A 17195-nucleotide genomic window follows, 5' to 3' on the forward strand; every position below is an offset into this window, starting at 1 on the left:
CACCAACGTATAAACTAGTCTATAACTGGTCGATGTGCCGATCTTCAACAGCCCGCTCTTCGTTGTTAGCCGCCTCAGTTTCTATCGTCTCCCGTAGACGCTTCCTGTAGGTGGTCTCGTTGTCCTCCGGCAGCCGTGTTGAACGCCTTATGTTGCGGCGGCCGTCCGGCAGCTTGCCCGGCTTTACTACCGCCCGGCAGCGCTTATAAGCCGGGCTATACTCAGGCCAAAGCGGCCAAAGCCGCTCCGCGTTTTCCAGTACGGAAGGAACGTTCAGTTCTCGGTTTCCAGAACTGATTAAGAGTTTTCCAGTTCTGAAGTCGCCTCAGATCTGGACGCCCAGTTCTGACAGAACTTCCGAACTGGAAGTTCAGTTCGGAAGGCACCTTCAGTACTGAACACCGAGTACTGAGGGAGGAACCCGTTACTTAGGTACTTTTGCATGTGAACGTCTGGTTTCACTAAATTTGTAACTTGAGTCTTATGCTTGCGTTGTTATTCTTTCATTGCATACAGACAACAGTGTTCTCTGTATAGCAAATTGGTCTGCTGTAAAATTTTGATATATATATCATATACCCCCTTTGACATATATTATATACCCTCTTGGACCCCGCCTGATATAGTTATACATTTGTATACATATGTATTATGCTTTCCTTTTGTGGTTCAATGACTTAGACATATACTAGAAAGGCCGACATTTGCTTGGGAGCAAATACAGCATATTTCAGTCCATCTCCCTCCCACGCAAAAGTGGACTATTCCAAACTTACCCCAGTGCAAAACTGGCAAAGGTTCTTAAATAAATGAATTAAATAGTAGCTATATGAGAACAAAGATGCAAGAACAAGTACTTTGAATCTCGAAAGCTGTACTAATCTTATTACAGGTATGCAAAAACTAACGATGAGATTTGATACATTTTAAAGGTCTTAGGCACATAAAATTGAATGTGTGGGTCATTACACACCACTTAGGTGCAATGTGACCTCAGGTAACCCGCAATGGAACACGTGTTCCATGGATGGAACCGGCCATTCTTTAGATAGAACATGGAACGGGTACAGCACTTTTGGCCCTTTCTTTGGGTGAACGTTAGAATGCATTGATGTGAGGAAGGTACCCGATCGAGAACCGGAAGTGACGTGAAAAGCCAGTGCGCAGACTCACAAACTTAGCGGCCATGGCATATGGGGGACGACGCAGAGCTTGTTTGCATGTTTCCGGCCGTTTTCTTCATCAAATTAGGAGATAAAGAGAAAGTTCATCAAAAGAGCACCGTGCTGTAGTTTTTAGAAATCTTGTTTGTAGTTAGCAATGCCTGTCGTCGCCCTGATGTCCCGAGGAAGTGAGTTAAAACCGCCTCCGAGCCACACAGAATCCGGAGATACCTCCACCCCTCCAACACTGAAGCGTAGAGCACATGTAGTCTATGGACAGGTATGGCAGTACAAGCTTGATAATTTGTATGTTCATGGTATGAACCAGGTAAGACACTAATGTTACAGGTGAGTTACATGTATTTCTTTTGACTTTGGCTGGCAAGGGACCAGGTGAGACACCTTACAGGCGAGTTACGTGTCTAACTTTTGACTTGGGCTGACAAGGAATCAGGTAAGACACCTTACAGGCGAGTTACGTGTATTTCCTGGGACTTGGGCGGCTGACAAGGGACAAGGTGAGACACCTGTAGGTGAGTCAGGTTTGTTATTTTTAACTAAGTTTCACGGCGGCCACGTGAAATGACGGAGACTTAGACATTACGTCTTATCGTTTTCCTTTATTTCTTTCAAGTCCCTGAATCCGGTAACGTAACTCTTCTAGAACCCCTTCCTTCGAACAGGTGTCGTTGCTACCTGTTTGAACACCTGCTTAACACCGCGTGCGCACATGGTTACCACGTGCGCACGGTGTGCTGGAACAGGCAGCAGCCCCCCTGCTCGAATATAATATATGTGTAAAACACTTCGTGACATAAGGACTGTGCAAGGTACCTTACAGGTGAGTCAGGTGTGTTTTCTTACACTTTATCTCCTGTAAGGTATCTGACCTGACTGTTCTCTCCTGCCCAGAAACACATGGACCGAAACACACCTATGTCACCTGTAAGTTATCTTACCTGGTCTTTACTGCCCAGAAACAAGTATTTTCTTATTGACATATACCAGGAATGTCAATAGCCACGCTCAGTCTTGCTTTGATTTGCACAGAAAATGAAACCTTAACAGATTAAAGTCTTAGCAATTCAGGTGCCTGATCATAATATATTCATAATATCATATGGCAGATCGTTAGCTGTTGCCTGTGAGGACAACATTACCGACACCCACCAACGGGGAGGTCATCTGCCAAGGGTGTCATCCCCCTCCCCCCTAAAGAAAGACAAAAACATTCAAGTTTAAAAAAATAAAATCCCCAAGTGCCAAACAATTATTTTTCTACATCAACCACTAACTATGCTGGCTACATTAGGCAGTAACATGGAACATTAAGTTGGGCCCCCTCGGTCACTTAGGGAGTGTAACCCTAAGCCAAGCCCAGTCACCGAGGCAGTGTCCTCTGAACAAAAACAAATGAAACAAAAAAAATTGAGGGTAATGTAATTAACGTTCCATGCTGCTGTCAAATGCAGATAAAGCATAGAAAGTGGTTGTGCCCTTGGTTCTCATGCTGCCCAAAAAAGCTGTTTGACTGTTGTTCAACTTTTGAGAAATTTTTTGAATTTGAACAGATACTTAACAACTATATAAAGTAACTAACACTTTTGGAATGTGAACTATTTACAAAGATGTTGGTTCAACAGTTAAGCATTATACCTTTAAGGGCCACATTGACTCTATTAAATTGGGCAGATAAGTTTTCCCCTACAGAAAAAAAAGGAAAAAAGAAGCATGTACTTCGCCACGTACTGTTCAGGCCTGGCATGTGGGGCAGATGTACTCATCCTCTGTAACCATGGAGGCAACATTATGAGCCGTCAGCTTTACACAGCGGTAGTGGAACCACTGCTCACAGCTGTCACACTGGATCATGGGTGATCTAGGCTAATGTACTCAAGGCACTTGCAGAATGTGGACAGTTGATAGGTGGTTTTCTGGGTGTTGGTCTGTCTTGCTTTTTCATGTGGAAACATCTCTACTCTCCCTGTTGCAAAGCACTCTTCTAAGTGCAACCTCATACTGCTTTGCTTAAATGAAATGTCCACAGGAGAGATGCCCTCGGCCAACGCCACAGCATTTGCTACTGCAAAGAGCCCACAGTCATTTCCTCCTCTCTGTGTCTGTGCACAGATGACTGTCACCGGTATAACACAGTTCTCTCCACTGGCATAGCGCCGGTACAGGCCGACCAGCTGTTGTCGAAGACTGTGCTTCATCGATGGACGGAGTGAATCATACACAGTTATGTTACCACCTACTGATGTTGATAAGACCCAGTGGCCTTCCACATGGTGTGCCTGAATGCACTCAGCTGATGCTGGCACAGGTGCTTGGTCGTGGGCAAGTGTGATGGTATCATTGAACCCTTCGATGAAGGGATATTCGTTTTTCAGTAGTTGCTGAGCACAGTTAATGTGCCGGTCAGTCAGCCACTGCCCGGTCTGTAGAATGTTCTTGTCACCTTCATTCAGCATTGTTTTGCCAAAGTGTTCGAACCCTGTGTTTGCCTTCTTCTCACCATCTTCGGGACAGATGTTGTCAACTTTTTCATCCTCATCACTCAAGGTGATGGGCACCTCTGCCATACAAACAGAAACATCTTCTTTGTCTGTAACAGTCTCGAGGTTCAGGGACACCCGAAAGTTCGCCCTCATTGTCTCTGCATGGTGACCAACTCTTTTGGTGAACGGGTGTTTTTGGGGCACTCGTTTAATGGGAAGAGTCCCAGATTGACCTGGATCCAGCTCAGTTTCATGACCACTTTCTGCCTTCCTTTTCTTAGGTGTCAGAGTCAGAGGGAGCGTGTCATCGTGGGGCACGTGTTGCCTCATGTCATCCTTGATGTTAGTCAGTTGCTCCTTTAGGTGTTCCAGGTAGGTCTCATCTTGGAGATGGTACGTGAGATCAGTGACCTCCCTCAGAATGCTGGCGCATTCTCTTCTCAGTTTTGTCTTATTCTGTCTCTTTCTTGGGGGGAGGGAAGCAGAGCATAGCTCTTCATCACAGGGCAGTTCAGGAAGACCACATGATAAGGGCACATCCATTGGTACTGTGATTGATTCTGAACTGTTACCTTCACTGTACTCAGTACGTGTTTGTGCCAGGCATTCTTCATCCAAAGAGAATATTGGGTTGTCTTTGTAGCATCTAGCAAGACTATGCCATCCGCATCCTGGCACGTGGTGGAATACAGCACACATATGCTTGCAAGGGAGCTTGTGTCGCATCCAGTCTTTGCAAGTACAAGATGGCATGATGTCACAGGTACCAAAGCTTTGGTGTGTGGTGGGCTTGCTCTCACTCTTCACGTTGAACGTGCCGCTGCTGACTGCAGTGACATCCTTCTCTTGATACAATAACGCCTCTTGGAGTCGGGTTTACGGAAAAAGGAGTCCAGTCCGATTGGCGGAAAAAGCAGTCCAGTCCGATTTTGGGGTGGAAAAAGCAGTCCGGTGGTTTCTACGAAATTTTACGAAAGACCATAGGCACAATTTTTTCTTGTGTGTGTGTACTTCTAGTTTCTATGGGCACTTCGAGTTTCTATGAGTACTTCGAGTTTCTATGAGTACTTCGAGTTTCTATGGGTACTTAGAGTTTCTATGAGTACTTAGAGTTTGTATGGGAACTTAGAGTTTCTATGAGTACTTAGAGTTTGTATGGGAACTTAGAGTTTCTATGAGTACTTAGAGTTTGTATGGGAACTTAGAGTTTCTATGAGTGCTTAGAGTTTGCATGGGAACTTAGAGTTTGTAACTTACATATCATCATCATGCCTCCGGATTATTACTTACATATAAGTAATAATAATTAGTCAAAAGATGAAGCGGTCAACTGACGAGATTTCCAGGGCCGATCCTGCTTGCAAGTAGCCTGATTAAATCGCTTTACGGTTGCCAGCCGCCCAACATCCAGTCGGCCCCTGCTAAAGCCACGTATGGCAGACTTTGCATTACACCGACAAGCATGTAAGTACCGGAAGTACAATTGTAAGAAAGAATCCCTTAATAATTAACTTTTGTTTATTGTGGATAGGTGACCTGTATGTATAGAAACTACTTGTCGGTGGTCCCAAGAGGTGTAAATCGGTTGCCTGAATTACAGGTTAAGGTGGCATATAGTGAGTCACATATATGCTAATTCAAGTTCCCATACAAACTCTAAATAGTCATAGAAACTCTAAGTACCCATAGAAACTCGAAGTACTCATAGAAACTCGAAGTACCCATAGAAACTAGAAGTACACACACAAGAAACAATTGTGCCTATGGTCTTTCGTAAAATTTCGTAGAAACCACCGGACTGCTTTTTCCACCCCAAAATCGGACTGGACTGCTTTTTCCGCCAATCGGACTGGACTCCTTTTTCCGTAAACCCCTTGGAGTCTTGATCTGATATGGCTGACAACACCTCTGGGTCTGTCCCACAAGAACTTTGGCACATGTGCATCGTACTCGCTGAAGAGTGATGAGCTTCTCACATTGAGTTGAGTATACCTTGAAGATAAAAAAGAGGAACATAGTTTTTTAAATGTTAGAGTTGAGAGGACATACTTTTACAACCATATTAAATCTAAAGCAATACCTTTGTTTACTTAAGTCCTTAAAGGAGGTTTTTGACAAGCAACTCTGTCTCAAATGACCAAAAATGTTGTATGATTCTAGGCATCTGTCATATATGTAAGAAAGCATGAAATAACATGTAGAGTCTCAGAAAATACAGCTATTAAAGATAACAAAAATTGTGATAATTTTTGTTCAACTTACTTCAGATGTGCCCTTGGCAGGAAGTCGGTGACCAACCTTGTCAGTAGTTCACTGAGACTACAGTTCCTGAAGCCTTGAAGGTGCGAGTACTTGAGTGTTTCATTTTGGCGCTCGATGCCATTATTCGTGTATATGGCCACTTGTAGTCCATCATCTCGAAACACATGGACCCATCTCTATACAAAGCAAAATGATAAATCAGAAATACAACAGGAAGATTTTCGTAAAATACTTAATGTAACATGGCAATGGCAGTAGCTGTCTAGTGAGCTACATGGAGTAAAAACTAGGAGAATAAAGAATGACATTGATTTCTAGATAATTATCATAAGGACACACATGTACCAAAGTTGTATGAATCATATAAGACTGCATGTAAGTCTTGTTTTTTTTGCATTCTTTAAATTTGATTTGTCTTTCTTGTCCAAGTACGTTTGAAGTATCATATTCCTCTGACTCACTGCTGCATAATAGCATTATGCACTACTTGCAGGTGGGGAAAAGGAGTGTATTCATGTTACTGCAAGTAGTGCACTGTGCACCCCAGACTTAGAAAGCAGTCTCACAACTAGATAATCATGTACATGTACTAGTATATCCCATATTGGACATGACATGGAAGACGCATCACTGACTGTGTACACACCTTAGCTTCTGGAAGCCATGTGTCTGAAAAACAATGCCCTTAGCTTGGCATTCTCTTTCCAGATCACTGAGTCTTGCAGGGAGGCAAGACGGGTGTAGTCTCGTCTTGTGTTGTTGAGCCTGCTACACCTCTCAGAAGCTTCAGAAGGGCGTCTTGGACATCAGCGACTCCGTTCTCTCTCTTCCTGCACCACTGCACCCATGCTTTTTCACGATGGAAGTCACAAAGCAGGACTTTGGACTCTGGAGAAAACATGAAAGTAAAGGTAATACAATGTCAGTTAAAGGCCACAGCAAGTAAATTTTATGGATGACATCCGCGCGCGCATTAATTTTCGTCTGATTTTGGAAAAAAAACAAGAAATTTTGTTGCCTTCTGACAGTAGTCAACATGCTGAAAATGGGCAAAGGTGTCTGTTGCCATGCCGGAAGGTGGATGGCAGATAACTAGGAAGAGAGGAGACAAGAAAAGACTCGGATTTAATGTTTTGTTTCTTACTTTGATGCAGTGATATGTGATGCTGGCTGTGTATATGTGATTTTCCTACTGAATCATGATCAAAACCGTTTGTACAATGATTGAGTCAAAATTTTACATTGTAGGAACCTTGTTTTTTTCGGCCCGCCTTGTTTTCTTTTCGCCCGCTCGCATTAGATTTGGAGTCTGGGGAGGATGTCATCCATAAAATTTACGTGCTGTGGCCTAACTTAAAAATTAGTATCTAGTACATTGTATAGATAAGATATGTTGATTATATTTATTTATCTCCTAACATCTTGTAAAGAAAATTGATACAATGTAAGTACATTGAATGTAGAAAAATGCAAACAAATACAGTGTTCGAAATACCTCACGGTCTGCAGTCTGCAATCTGCAGATAGATTTTCAAGATTGCAGAAGAAAAATTTATACAATCTGCAATTTTGCAGAAGGAAAAATAGACTCCAGATTCAAGCAAACTACAACTCTCTGGCCCCAAGGACAGACAACACTTAAGCTCCTGTTTTGAAGCAACAGGAGCTTCTTCACTAATTTGCATCATCCTTGTCTTGACTTGTCTATCTTTTGTTTAGCCCTTTGGACTTCCAAAAAATTTGTCTTCACTAATTTGCATATGAATCAGTAGTTCGTCCTTATAAACCTGCAATTCTCTTAGTGTCACTGACGAAAGGTAGTTAGTCTAACCGTTTCAGGTAGCATCAAAATCATATCGAGTTGCTTAAGAGTTAAGTACTGTTTTTTGGTGTGTCTTTTATTAGTATGTAGTGTGGAAGGATGATATGTGGGTGTGATTACTAGTACATTTACAGGTAAGGTACATGTATAATTATGGGTTCACCACAAAGTGGTGAACCCATATTGCTTTTTCTGGTGTTTCTTCTTCTTCTCCTGCCATTTTTTAAATGGATTCAGCTTCTTCATTTTAGGGCCTAAGGTCCTGAAATTTGGTATGGAGGTACAGTGGGCAAATACCCCTAGGCGCTTTTTAAATTTTTGTGATGCAGGCTTTTAGAATGGTTTTATTTGAGTTTTTTGGCTGTGTTATAGCAAATGTATTACTGTGTTAGTGTGCCGTGTTTACCACGTCTGGGCATGAGTCATCACAATGGAATGCAGGGCATCAACCAATAGGCATGCAGCTTTCCTCTATTCTTCTTGCTGATTGGCTGTTGGGATTTAACTTGATTAACACCTGAACAGAGCATTTCCATACTGACAGTATCTCTGTATTCAAGTGTTTTGGTAGGTATTTCAAGCTTCTCTGCTCCAGCATTGGAAAGCGGGGCATGAACGTTTTTTTTATTTTGAAAATCAACAGTTTGCATTATGCAATTAAAAATCCTAACCAATAAAGTAGGGAATAGCTATCCAACTGTTGTTTTAGTTGTATGTTACTTCATATTATAGTTATATCAATGTAAATCATTGTTTTCCCTTGTGTTTCTCATTCTTTCCCTGCCATGTCGTAAAATGTGGTGAACCCATCGCTGTATTTGCTCCAAAGCAAATATTGGCCTTTCTAGTTTTAGTTGTAGTAGCTTGTAGTGGGAGACAGCGGTGAAAGACCCGTGAAGATACCAGTAAATGATAAATTTTCTGTGGAAATTTTCTATAAAGTCTGAAATTAAAAAGAGTGATAGATTAAACTTAAAAGAATTCCAGTAATGCTACAGATTTACAAAGCTATATATGATGTAACAAAGACATTAATGGTTTGAGAAGGTTGCAGTATGGAGGCTTGTGTATTTGCAGAAAGTATTTTCAAATTGCAGAGCAAAATTTTGACTCTTCTGCAATATTGCGGAGCACTGAAAAAAGTATTTCGACCACTGAAATATGATTTTTTGTAGACACCTTATCCCAAAGAATAAACTGAGCTTTAAATTTAAACATGCTATTGTCAGTCTCACCCTGGAACTCCTCCTCCAGGGCAGCAATCTCGGCTGAAGAGAAATCAACCATAAAATGGCTTGGATGCCAGTTAGGGTTGAAGTCCTTAAAGACATGGAGAGCCTCCTTGATGGCTGCTATGGACTCTTCTTGTACGATGAAGAGTCCTACCACAACATAACTCACATTCGCTCTGACACATAGGAAGAAGAGAGGTACAGAGTATCGACAGGTTCTGTACGTCGCATCTAGCAGACACATCTGCTGCCCATAGATGTGCATCAGCCGTTTCTGCCAGCCGGTCTGATAGCAGAACAGAAGCTGTGTTGTTTCCGCGCTAGGTCTGAACTTTAGGCTGCTGTCTGCTTCCCATCTGGAGGCTAAGATCTAAAAAAGATGGGAATAGGGCATGTATCAATTACCAAACAAGTATTTTTTGTCATATTGGGGAAATATGTCCTATTACCTTTAAGCGTACATGTAAATTGCCAAATGTTTTATCAGCCTTTTTACAAGACTCCCTATAACTGATGCTGCTGACAGTCTGTAGTATATGATTATGAATAACACTTAACAGCCACAGTTGACAGCCAAACTACGAGTCTACGTTGAGTCTGTTTATTACCTGCACGTTAGCCCCCAGGTCATTATTTGACTCTCGCATTGACTCTTTGGCCTTGGTCATAATATTCCTTATATCTTGATCAGTAGGATGGTATCGTCGTCTGGTCTGAGGTGGTGGCGTCTCATCTCGAAACAGGTCCTGTTCCACATACATGACGAGGTGCCGTCTTATCTCACTCAGCTTCCTGGCCCCAGCTAAGGTGAGGTTGACAATGAGTTGCTCGACTCTTGGATCAATACCTTCCCGCAGCTCAGCTACCTATACAGTAATAACATTCAAGATAAAAATGTATATGTCTGACTCAATGTTTGTCGATCTTCCTGCCGGGTTTCCGGAAAAGGCTGTGCTGTGCATGTGCATGTGCTGTGCCCCTCTTCAGGGCCCCAAGCCATCACATGTTAAATTTAAAGGGGCATTATGTGACTTTTTGACAATACAAAAAGTATATTTTCCATTCTTTTCTTTACATAGTACGTTGACTTAACCCTTTAGTGTTCCAGAATAATACGCAGCAACAAAAATACAACATCCTTGCTCCCTTATGAGCTTACAAAACTGTGAATGATCTTCTATTCAAACCTCTGGCCACACCGCACATACATGTATGGTTAGTCTCCTGCAGGTAAGCTGGACCCTCTATGGCCGGCCAACTCCTCTGGCCAATGATGTTCCCCTTAGCCAATTTCTACTATTTATTCAGCCTGCAAAGGAGTCTGGTGGAGACTAACATATGGTATTGTCCACATATGGTACATGTACCTCCCAGTGGGGCGTCAGTTGACAGCTTTGTACAAATTTCTGAAAGACCTCATCATTTGATTTTTTATCTCTTTTGAAGGGATAATGGCACAGTTTATTGATACCCAATAAGATACACTAAGTTGATAATCATATTCCGCTTCATGTCAAAGATATGAGTGTTTCCAATTAAGAAGTCAATCTTGTGACATGTGCTCCTGTCTATCTATCCTGTCATGCCCGACCAATTAGCCACACTAGGGGGGCCAACCACTGCCTGTTGTTGTTGTTGTTGTCCTGAGCAAACTGGCGGGAACTGAACAAGAACTGTTTGAACGCACAAAATATACGTCAGAAATGTGAAATAATGACACAAATGTGTTAAAAAGTGATAGTAACTGTTGATAACACCGAAATTTAGCATAATTAGAATATTTTAAAATTTTTGCGTAAAAAGTTTCATAATGCAGCTTTAACATGTGATGGCTTGGGGCCCTGAAGAGGGGCACAGCACATGAACATGCACAGCACAGCCTTTTCCGGAAACCCCTTCCTGCCTACATTTTGCACACATGCATTCTTTCTTCCTTTAGGCCACACCAATCTGATTTGTTGTTAGAAAGATTAAATGTGGGAATTTGTGTAATGGGAGACTTCAACAGATTTGAGATAAAAAAAATTTATGAACGGAAGTCTGTACCAAAATCTTCTGGGCTCTGAGTCAGTAGACTGGGTCAGAAGGGGGCCTGGCTTGTACTCTCCAAGCAGAGGTTGTGGGGGAGTAATCAATTTTTTGTCTGTACCCTCACCGACGGTGTCTGTGGTCGGTGACCTTCTCTGGCTAATGGATACTGGCCAATTTGATACTTCCTTTTTGCCACCGAAAGGGGTCTGCGTGGAGAGCACTGGCTTGTGCAGTTGTTGACTGTGGAGCAAGTGAGAGGTGCAGCATTTTTTTGGGGGGGGGGTGGATTTTCCTCTAGAGAAATTAAAGTTATGGTCAGGTGTGGTTGCTTACAAAATCTTTGCACGGGTTGCTTCGGGTGCAACAAACTGTTCTCTACAGCAGACCAAGTTACTCCGTGGCATGCTATCTCTCTATTTGGCCAATTTCTAGTCTTTCCACCCAGTTCCAGCCACCTCATGAAGCCTGGCAGAGGCTACTATTGGATACTGTCACAGACTTGTCACCAAAGGGATCTGAGATTTGGCCTATGGTGGATCTTGCTAAATTGGTGATCATAAAATACTTTTCACCCAATCAGATTCAGAGGACTTCATTCACACTTTTGGCACACAGATCCAAACTACTAGCATCCAATTCTATTAGGTGGCTCAGAAATACATTTGAAATTCTTTGTTCAGTCCTCTCAAGTCATCTCTGAAAACACAATACAAGTATATCTAGGATTATTGGAAAAATGAACAGTTAAAGTTTTACTTAAATGGTCCACATATAATATTATGCAAATAGGCATGGTGTAACAGTTGCAAAGTTAAACTCGTATCCCACTGTCATTGAGTCATTCCTGCAGAATTAAGTCATTCCTGCAGAATTTCCTGCAGGAATTCCTAGAGGAAAGAGGACATTCCTGCAGGAAAAGTGGAATTCCTGCAGGAATAATTTTTCCTGCAGGAAGAAAAATTTCAAAATGAATATTCATGAAAGTTCTTATCATATTTGACAACTATACATCATACTTGTTAATCAGATATAAAGACTTTGTACCAAGTGTTTTTATATTGAAAATATCAGCACTTGTCAAAATGGGAAAAGTGGAATTCCAAACTTATATTAGAGACTGTTATATGTAATTTGAGTTGAGAAAACATGTTTCATGTAGGTCTGAGGTCTGCAAACTCTTGTTGATTGATCTATAATTTATATAAATAAAAGGAACACAAGGCATTGCGTAGGGTGAGTTTTGTACACATATTTGGAAACTCTGTATACTGTCTTAAAAAATTGAAGTGTTGATTTGACACAGCTTTGGATCACTGTAACAAAAAGAATAGCATTTTTTTGCATAATTACCGGGCCAACAACTGGGTGGTTTTTGTGTTCTTCCAAAGACGGAAACACTGTGTGGAATTGGACCTGTGATTCCACTGTGCCAGGGTTTGCTGCTATTTCAGCCTTTAGTGCTTTTGAGGCCTCCCTTTTCTTACTCTTGGTGTTGTCAGTAATCTGGAAATTGAAAAGAGACATTTGCATAATCAGATTAAAACAGTTTATTACTGCAGCACCAAAATGTTAGCAGTCATGGTAATAAAAAATGGCAATCATGAAGTTCAAAGGAAAAGTGCATTTTGTATTTGACAGTGCTTTACCTTGAACCCAGGGAATTTCAGCACCTGGACTACCTGTAGTTTGACGGGACAGTCTCTCTTCTTACTGGGTTGGATCATCTGCCTTCTCTGGAGGAAGACGTGATCTTGAAGCTGGTAAGAGAAAAATGATATTTTATTTGCATACATTGTTTCTTCATACCAACTCCAGTTAAAAAATCTTAGCTTTGTTGTCCTAACTCAATCAACCCTGGCATTCTGGCAACCATCTGTTTCTCACAAAGATTTTATGGTCTGTTATACAACGTAAGGTCTCAAACCAAAAGTTTGTTTTTAAGAGCTATCAGTATCATTCCACCATGCACAACAGCCTATTTAAGCAATTTTGAGTGTTGCCTCACTGCTTCCCGGCATAGTCCTTGTAAGGCCACACCAAGTAATTTGACGTCCCTGGAGACCCTAAATCTTATGTGAGAGCGAAAAAAAAAAACAACAAGAAGGGCCGAAAAACAAGATGCATAGATTTGCAGTATACTAAGGGACAAATATTAGGACACAAAATGAATGAGATGATACAGTGTAACAACCAACAAGTCTTTTATTAGGCTTGAAAACAGCAATAAATCAGTGGAACAGCAGTTGTTGTTCTGTCCTGTTTCTTTCCTTTCATCACATCTTCCAATCTTGCCATTTTTGGCACTGTCGTGAGTCTTTGGTCATAGTTACAGGAAGCGAAATTTGTTTTTTTTTTCTTTGAACAAGCCAAAATCAGTGCGCGCTTAGATGTCATCCATAAATTTTACTTCGTGCCGCCTAAAGACATAACAGTATTTGGAATTTTAATTGACTCTGATTACAGTCATAGTCTTACATTTGTATGAGGACGACTGACAGTAATTGACAAACTAAATGGATTATTGCCAAAGTTTCTGTAGCATTTATTTATGTCCGACTTGCTTGCCCTCCTTACTACACTCTACTGCAAGTACATGTACAAATTTCATGTTTGTGTGTTTCAAATATTCATGTTTGTGTGGATATTTAGAACGCCAGACCACTGTCATTTCTTACCGCTTGTGTATCCTTTTGTGCACGATACCGTTCTTTTTGGCGAATGGCCCTATCTGGTCCTTGGTGACAGTCATAGGTTTTTGTTCCCACCAGTTGGAATGGCATCCCATCAAACCTCACTCCTTTCAGCTCCCAGTAGGTCTGATTTGTCGGATCAGGTTTCACATCTGTATTAACAAATCATTACTTCTGTTGTGTACATAAACTCTATGAATCAATGATCCGTTATGAAAAATACTAACAAAAATGCTTTGCTTTCCAGATTACAACAGTAACCTTGATGCTGGATGGAAATACATGTACATTGAAGAAAATGTGCCTCAAACCAGTTCAGCTTCCAGAACCTGTCACTAAGTCAGAACAAGAGGGACAGACCATCATTCTGTACAGAATATCAGGCTATAACTGGTTCATTTATTCTGTACATTTTTAGGTTGTTATATTTCACTGTTTATAGGAGTTTGTTTTATCTGGCCAGGTGTTTTATTTCTTATTTCACATAGAAGTGAAGAGATGTCAATGATTCAGCACAACAACATACTAATTTACGTGCCCACACTCTTTTGAAGACATCAAAAATGCTTTTGATTGGTCAGGTGTACTATAGTCTATATTGTGCATAGCCTGAAGATGAATATCACACCATGAAATAAGTTATAATCTTGTTTACCAACAAGACACACTCTTTCATAATGGAAGTGTAACACATGCCCGTAGCCAGAATTTTACATGGGGGTTAGTCCTGCACTGAAAGGGACCAGAAAGAGCTGAAGGGGGGTCCGGGGGCATGCTCTTGGACATTAAAAAATGGACCTTTGAGCATGTGGGTTCGTCCGTAACAACTATGTTTGTATTTGCCATTTGTGCATGTACAGTCCAAGTTCATTATTATCATTTAGAGACAATTCCCTGTTTCTGAAGTCTACTGTGATACCTCAGGGCAGGTGTTCATTGGGAGTAAACTAGCATCAAATTGCAAAGATCATTACTGAATATTCACTACTACTTTATTATTCACGGTTTTCGCAGTCACTTCTGTACCATGACTTATTATTACCACAAAGAATTCTCCAACTTCTTTCTTTTGCATCTTCTGCCACTACAAAAATACATGTTGTATGTCCATTTTTCTCTATCTGTGAACTTTTGCTACCGCAATAAAGTGATTGACAGTGGTAGAGTGCTAGAGGCACGGGAAATATTCCAATGTCAAAGAAGCATATGTGAAAAATAAAGGATAATTTTTTTATTGTTTGGTGTCCATGCTCTATGTGCCCAGTCATTTCAACAACCTTCCTGATTGCAAAAAGTATATATCAGAATGAATGAAACATCCTATTTTGCCCAGGTTTTTTAAAATTTTCTTTTATTTGCATGCTGGCCTTAGTTCTGAGCTTTTCAGAGGAGGAGTGGCCTAATGATGTTAAACTTGACCCAGATTAGGAAGATGTAACTGCCTTTTTAATGTAGCTGTATAGTTCAGTTGAAACAGTAAATGCAATATTTTTTTTTTACGATCATATAAGTAAATGCATTGGGTTTCCCCTCTGAAGTTCTGTTATTTTGGTACACCTGTCTCCTACTCGCCCGTTTCCAATTAACGTAGTTACGACTCGTCTACAAAATCGTGCGAGGTCTACCTTGATCTAATCAAAAGATGAGTAAACATATTATTTCCATCAATTCAACTGTGCGTAACTTCAAGCATATTCTGCTAACACTTTCATCCCAAACGCACGCACTGACTTGTACGCTCCGAACAGCTATTGTATAACGCTAGACATACTGTCACGTATTGAATTTCGCGCGAAAAGTTGACGGAAAGAAACGCTGAAAGAAAACTCACTCATTTCCCCGAAATCCTTCTCTTTTCGGCTCACAATATATTTACACATAGTGTCCCTGACTATTTCCGACAACTTTTCTTCAAAACTGTGCACAGTTGGGAAGATATGATAGTCCGCATCCGCGGCAGAAGTTGTCGTCTGCTGCTGCTTGGCAGCCATGTTGTCCGCCAGCGTCGTTCCCAGGTTGCGCCACCTCGTACGCTGGGTACGAGCGTGACGTCATTTCCGCTACGCTCTATATGCCTCACACCACTACTACCTAACGCTCACCCTTTCTTTGCTGAAAATAGCCATTAAAGTCCCCCAAATGAGTCATTTGGAAGTGGTGTATGCCAAATACATGACTGCTATTCTGTAGACACACGTTCAAGGTACCCTTATACCGAATGTCATATCATTTGGTTCAGGATCCAAAAATCCATTTTTTGTCGAAAAATGCCCCAAAAAACCTTCATAAAAATTTTCAATGGCATGTTTCAAAAAAATGAAAAAAAAAAAACGTCTGGGGGTATTTGCCCACTCTACCTCCATGCCAAATTTCAGGTCATTTGGCTGAATGATGGCGGAGTTGAATCCCTCTGAACGAGTGGCAGGAGGAGGAGAAGGAGGAGAAACATGAGGGAACACAATATATTTCATCCATACCATGGTATGGACTGAAATATAACTATCAGTTTCTGTTCACTTTTGAAACGCTTACTCTCCTTATTTGTATCCTCTGCTAAGGGACTGTACGATATTTACCGGGGGGGGGAGGGCCGGTCGTTTGAGGGGGGAGGGCCTAGGAAAAAAAATTGAGCCGGGGGAGGGCCTAGGAAAAATATTTTAATTTGGGGGAGGGCCTAGGTAAAATTTTTTTCAAGATCCCTTTAATTCTACAACGTTTTTATACACTTTCAAAACATGATTAACGTCTGTCCCATACATTTTGTAGCGATTTGCCGGTCATTGGAATCGGCAGAATTTTACGTTCCAATAATATCCATCCCTATTATTATAATGTATTCGCCCAAATCTCCCACAGTCCTCTTCAAAAACTTGCATTTTCGCCAGGCATTTGCAGGCGAAACTGGACTACACAGCCAAATTACATGGATTAAAGTCGTGTCAATCGCAGCTATGGAAACGATACCGATCAAAAATGTAGGGAAGGCTTGTCGGAAGATTTTGAAAATTAATTTTCGCCGTTCAACGCACCCTTCCCAGTGGTGTGCGTGCGTCGGCAAAGGTGACCCGCTGGTCCCGCCTCAAACTTCTCGGCGTGGATGTCGGATGTCGACGGATTAATTTGGTATTTTTTTTTAACCAAGGACTATTTGAACATTTATATCTATGTCCCTCCAAAGTTAATTGAAAACAACACGTAACTTGGCAATATTGTTTCCCTGTTTGTAATAAAATTTACGCGGAAGAAGTTCGTGGACGAAAGGTAGGCTAGATTTATTTCGATTACACTGACTGACCGTAACGTTACTGACTTTAATAGCTCGATGTACCAGCGAAATTTATGCTGCCAAATTTGCCCCTCAACATGCAAAACATGGGTTGAAATTCAATATTTTTTCCGGGGGGGCCATGCCCCCCCCCCCGCCCAAAAGTCGGGCCTACTCGGGCTCTAGTGGCGCCTGCGGCGCGATCGCTCGCGCCTTCGGTGCTTCATGC

General features: G+C 41.4%; 1 protein-coding gene across 1 annotated transcript; it reads right to left on the reverse strand.

Annotated features, from left to right (window-relative positions):
- Positions 1-1450: 1450 nt before the first annotated feature.
- On the reverse strand, positions 1451-12662 carry LOC109481516. Its single transcript, XM_019784091.1, has 6 exons — positions 12362-12662; positions 9589-9846; positions 8984-9350; positions 6699-6814; positions 5536-5712; positions 1451-4525 (listed from the first exon to the last, which is right to left on the reverse strand). Exons 1-6 carry the CDS (start codon positions 12539-12541, stop codon positions 3032-3034), a joined length of 2592 nt encoding a protein of 863 aa, XP_019639650.1. The 5' UTR covers positions 12542-12662; the 3' UTR covers positions 1451-3031.
- Positions 12663-17195: the final 4533 nt, after the last annotated feature.

Source organism: Branchiostoma belcheri, unplaced genomic scaffold, assembly GCF_001625305.1.
Source record: "Branchiostoma belcheri isolate BF01 breed outbred unplaced genomic scaffold, Haploidv18h27 scaffold56, whole genome shotgun sequence".
NCBI lineage: Eukaryota > Metazoa > Chordata > Leptocardii > Amphioxiformes > Branchiostomatidae > Branchiostoma > Branchiostoma belcheri.

Bases quoted from the DNA above. Each gene is read 5' to 3' on its own strand.
- LOC109481516 (XM_019784091.1), bottom strand. From the start codon at position 12,541: ATGCAAATGTCTCTTTTCAATTTCCAGATTACTGACAACACCAAGAGT. The intron at 6,815-8,983 runs GTGAGACTGACA...TGTTTTCTCCAG, and splicing joins CCTGGAGGAGGAGTTCCAGG to AGTCCAAAGTCCTGCTTTGT. The intron at 5,713-6,698 runs GTAGCAGGCTCA...TGGTTGTAAAAG, and splicing joins TTCTGAAGCTTCTGAGAGGT to TATGTCCTCTCAACTCTAAC.